This window comes from Myotis myotis, unplaced genomic scaffold, assembly GCF_014108235.1.
Source record: "Myotis myotis isolate mMyoMyo1 unplaced genomic scaffold, mMyoMyo1.p scaffold_m19_p_3, whole genome shotgun sequence".
Lineage (NCBI taxonomy): Eukaryota > Metazoa > Chordata > Mammalia > Chiroptera > Vespertilionidae > Myotis > Myotis myotis.
This window is the reverse complement of record NW_023416335.1, coordinates 100,184,584-100,189,601: the sequence shown is the minus strand read 5'-3', so window position 1 is coordinate 100,189,601 and position 5,018 is coordinate 100,184,584. Positions and strand designations below refer to the sequence as shown.

Here is a 5,018-nt window from a genome sequence, read left to right as displayed (position 1 = left end):
TCCAATTTGACTCCTACAATGCAGATGCTCCTAGAAGGCAAGAAAAATGAAGCTTTAGGCGTAATTTCTTCTTGTGAATGGGGCAAGGGAAGTAAGTAAAAGCACTCAAGGAAAACATACCAGAAGGAAGGGAGGGACTGACCCTCTGAACACAATGTGCTTGCATCAAATATTTGGAAGAGGATAGCTAGGGGGGGTGTGGGGGGTGGGGGGGCAGACAAATCTACCAGAATTGGCCCAATTGCTATCAGTTTTATTTTTTTAACTTTCTTTTTTATTTTTTCTTTATTGATTAAGGTATTACATATGTGTCCTTATCCCCCCATCTATCAGTTTCTTGATGTATCTAGGGAAGTGGCAGCTCATGGGAACCTAACACAGCCTCTCACCAGAAAACCCAATAGCACTCAGATTTTTACAGTCAGTCATTCAGTGGGGAGAATACCATCCGAACAGTAAAAAGGGGGTGGGGTAGGGGACCAGCCAGGGGCTCGCACATGGTTCAGATGCGAAGCCCTTTCACAGTCACTGAGATTAGGTAGCAGGAAGCAACAAAGCTGGAGGGAGAATGCAGAAACAGAGGGAGTAGCTATTGGGGCCCACCCAGGGTCTGGGCCCCAGAACTCTGAGCACATGAAATTCAAAGAGAAAGAAGAGGAGTCAATACGGAAAGGAGAAAAGACAGAGGAAAAACCAATTAGCTGCAAAATTCCACCAGTTTATGTTGGACCTGGTAGGGTGAGGGGTTGGAAGCATGATAGTGCATTGAGTGTAAACATTTTTTCTCCATTGTTCCCCACTGTGAGAGTATCTGGTTAATCCATGAGCCCCTCTTGTGTCTCTGTCCACATGGGTGTTTTCTGTCACCAAGCCCCCAAGAAGTTGGGAAAAAGTGATCTCATGTAAAAAAAACTGAGGCCCAGAAAGCAAAAGTGACAGTCAAAACTAAAATCCATGATTTTTCTGATCCTTTGTCCCGGGTTTACTACACCACACAGAACTTCCCGAGCATAAGAAAGTGAAAGTGAAACAAAAATTCTTACAATTTCACCCCTCTATCCTATTGTGGGGTGGAGGAGAGTATTTCCTGGTCTTGCTTCCAATTGCACGCTTACCTCCCCTAAAAATACTTATTCTTACTTATTCTACCTCCAAGATTCCAAGAGTGATGCCCACATTAAGACTATTAGTGGGAAACCCCTGAATGTCCCTTCTCATCAACCTCAACAAGAGGAATACCAGAGAGAAAGACTGGGCAGTGGTGGGTTTGCCTACCCTATTCCATGAAGCCTGCATTTTCCCTGGAGATTCTCTTAACAGAGCAAAGGACAAAAATGACCACCACCATTTCTGGTCTTCACAAAACTTCCTACAGGGAGGACAGGTGGGCCTATGAGAGACCCAACTTCATATCTATCCAGGAACCCCACAAAGGGTGCTGTTCTGAGCCAAGATCTGACTGAGCCAATAACAAACCTTGGGAAAAGAGATATGGATGCATAGGGAGAGAGACAGCCAAGCCAATGGCTGATACTCCACAGACCTTGTAACAACCTTGACATCAAAATCCCACCTGGATCCAGTGACCATGTTGAATGCAACTGCCAAGTATTTTGTCTTTATTTTTTGCAAGCAGCATCAGTGCATGATGCAACAAAAGTCAAAAGCATGGAGGTAGAAATGCCATTCTCCCAAGAAAGGGTGCAGTTTGGTCCTTAGAATATGAATCGTCTGACACTCTCTTTTCCATAAGCTGAGAAGAGAGGAAGATCCTGGGTGAGCTTCTCTCTTGAAGAAGAGAAACTGGGCAGCTCCCAGGAGCCCAGCTCTTTCTGGGAATTTATTGCCACAAGTTTAGGTAGGAACAAGGAGGGTGGTGGTATGTATAGTGGGCTGGGCCCCCCCCCCCAGTTCTCCTACTGATTGCAACCGGCCACAAGGTAGACATAAGAAAATAATACTACACGTACATAGAGACATAGACTTTGCATCTACCATTTGGAAGAAATCCAATAAACACATGAGGGGACAGTGGATTCTGAGTCAATTTCAAGGCATGGGAAATGGTCATTAACCACAGCCTAAGAGAAGCTGGCACTTCTAAGTAAGACAGAAGGCCTAAGGCCCAGCACCCTGTGCCTGGGCACCTCCTTTCCTCCATTCCTCCCTCCTCCACACAATGGCTAGGAATTAGGTTAGAGGTGGCAAAAGCAAGAAGAAGAGGTATCCAGACTCTTAGAAGTGAGAATTAGGGTCAGGCATGGAGAAGGGAGAATAGAGTGAGTGGACCCTCCTCCCTCACTATTAGCTGCTGGTCTTCCTCCAAGCAGTCTTGACCCAAGGAGTGCAAAAGGACACACTAGCCCTTAACTCTATTAACAGTTACCTGTTCTTTTTAAAATATATATATTGATTTTAGAGAGGAAGGAAGAGGGAGAGAGAGATAGAAACATCAATGATGAGAGAGAATCATTGATCAGCTGCCTTCTGCACACCCCCCTACTGGGTATTGAATCTTCAACCTGGACATGTGCCCCGATGGGGGATCGAACCATGACTCCCTGGTTCATAGGTCCACGCTCAACCACTAGAGCCACTTGGGCTGGACAACAGTTACCTCTTCTAAACAAATCTTGATGTAACCTGGGTGAGAGAAGGTTAGAGGACAAGGGAGCTGAGGTCTCTCAACTGAAAAGCAAGCCCTACCTCCTTTATTCCCCTTAATTCTGTGAGGCCACATCTAGGGTGTTGACATAGCCATGGGCCCCTGCCTCATTGTTCTCTGTGATACAGAGACTCAGCTGAGAGTCTCCCTGAGGTGGTGGTGGAGGTGGCAGTGGAGGCGGGGCAGAGGGTGGAGCGCCGTAGCACCCTCGGGCCCGATTGGAAGAAGCCCGACTGGAAGAAGCTGGACTTCCAGGGTCCCAACAGCCTTCTAGGGCCTCCAGGCCACGGCATCCAAGGAAGAAGAGATTCTTGAGCATGAAAATGGAGAGGGGCTGCTGGTAGCTCACCACCAGGAGGCAGCGCAGCGCCAGCAAGGGCACGTCCACCAGGCAGCCGCCCAGTAGGCGCAGAAGGCGGCTGCAGCTGCCAGGTCCAGGAGTTTGGTCCCAGGACAAAGCTGCGGCTGCGGCTGCGGCTGCGGCTGCTGCCGCGTTGAGTTCATACAGCCAAAGCACGGGCGAGGAGAGGGTGAGGAAGTAAACTATGATGAGCAGGTAACGAAGGTGTGTGGGGAGTGGCACGCGGCCTTCCAACATCAGCTCCACTAGGGTGAAGCTGTCAAGCAGATCCAGACACGTGCCTAGGAAACATCCCGAGGCGCGGTGTTGCTGGGGCTGCAGGATCAAGGGGCCTGTTGAACTCAGGGGAGTGCCCACCTCGCTGATGGCCCGCACCAAGCTGTAGAGCAGAGGCACCGACAGCGCCATAGTAAGGCGGAAGCCTGTGGTGCCCAGGGGTGCGTGCAGCTCAATGAGGTCCAGGATGGACGTGCCCAAGATGAGCACCACCTTCGGCGTGAAGGCGATGGAGTAGATGAGCCAGGCCAGGTAGGCGAAGGCGAACTCGCCCACCGCCTCAGCCGCCCCTAAACCACCCCCTGGACCTCCGGAGCCCCTGCAGCCACCGTGAGCCTTGGTCCCTGCTGCAGCCCCAATGGAAGCAGCGGGCAGGTGCAGAGGCGGCGAGGCATGATTGTGGTGCTGGTGATGGCTCCCAGCACTGCCCCGACGGCCCTGGCTGTTCTTGGCGAAGAAGATGGCCCAGCCCACCACCACCACCAGGTCGGTGGCAATCCAGGAACACCAGTACAGGTCGGTGACTGCGATGAGGTACAGGTCTAGTAGCCCTCCCTGTGCCAAAAGCAGCACCACGGACAGTACCTGGTAGCCCCAACGACACCCCGAACTAGGGGCGCAGCCGCCACTGTGATGCTGACCTCTGTAGTCTGGCGGTGCCAGGGCCTTGTGGCTACACCAGCAGCAGCACGAACAGCAGGAGGCGCCGCTGCTGGTCCCTGCGCCACCGGTGGTAACCCCAGCCAAGCGGGCCCCGGGGCCCCCAACACTCCCGGCAGCACCCCCACTGAAGATGCCCCTGGCAGCACTCCCACTGACGTCCGCTGCTGTCATGCTGCAGGAGTAGGTGGGCGTGGAGGAGGGGGTGGCGGCCGAGGAGGAGAAAGCCACACGCGCTGCTGGGTCAGCGTTTGGGGCTAGGGGTCCCGCGATCCCGGCAGTGGCGGCAGTGGGAACCAGTGGTTTGCGTATACTGACGCTCTGGTTGTGGTTGTCCTCCCGCTCTGCGCCGGTGCTGCTGCTGGGGGAACCGCTGCTCCCGCCGCGGCTTTCCCCCAGGCTGGTACTGGCGCTGGTGCTGGTGTTGCTGTCGCTGGAGCCTCTCCCGCCACGAGGGAAACCCCCCTGGAGGAAAAAGGGCTGCGACCCGGTGGCGGCTGGGAGCGGCAGGACAGAGCTGGACCAGGACAAGACAGAGACCGAGCGGGGATGGCCAAGAGCTGGGTGCATTGTCCTCCGGGAGGCTGCCAGCTGTACCCTGCCCGCCTCCCCAGCTTCTGGAGTCCTACCTGGGTCGGGCAGCAGCGAGATCTGGAGTCGCCCGGACTGGGCCAGCTTGGGTTGATGACCAGCTGACACCACCCCCCCAAGTTGCCACCTGCAGGGCGGAGGGGGGAGGGGCAAAGAGGAAAGGGAGCCTGGCTTCTGGGAAACCAGGACTGGATTTAAGCGGGGAGGGAGTAGGAGGAGAGACCGGAGAAAGCATGGCTGGCTGCATCAGCTGGAAGTAAAGGGGGAGGGAGAGTTGTTGGGGTGGGAAGCACTGTGGACCAGGAGGATGAGAGGGGAGGAGGAGGTAGCTGTCACAAGGAGGAGGGACAAGGAAGTGAGGGATCAGTGCTGGGGGAACCTAAAGGAAGCATAGGATTTCTGGAGAAGATTCTTCAAGGCCCACCAGCAGAACTCCTGGAGCATTAGTGGTTAGTGACCACATAG

The 5,018-nt window shown here is 53.8% G+C and overlaps 1 protein-coding gene across 1 annotated transcript; it reads right to left on the bottom strand.

Annotated features, from left to right (window-relative positions):
• Positions 1 to 844: 844 nt before the first annotated feature.
• Positions 845 to 4,671, bottom strand: TMEM121B (transmembrane protein 121B). Its single transcript, XM_036296697.1, has one exon. It carries the CDS (start codon positions 4,530 to 4,532, stop codon positions 2,721 to 2,723), a length of 1,812 nt encoding a protein of 603 aa, XP_036152590.1. The 5' UTR covers positions 4,533 to 4,671; the 3' UTR covers positions 845 to 2,720.
• Positions 4,672 to 5,018: the final 347 nt, after the last annotated feature.

What these genes read in the sequence shown, in the direction of transcription:
- TMEM121B (XM_036296697.1), bottom strand. Translation starts at nt 4,532, where the DNA reads ATGCACCCAGCTCTTGGCCATCCCCGCTCGGTCTCTGTCTTGTCCTGG.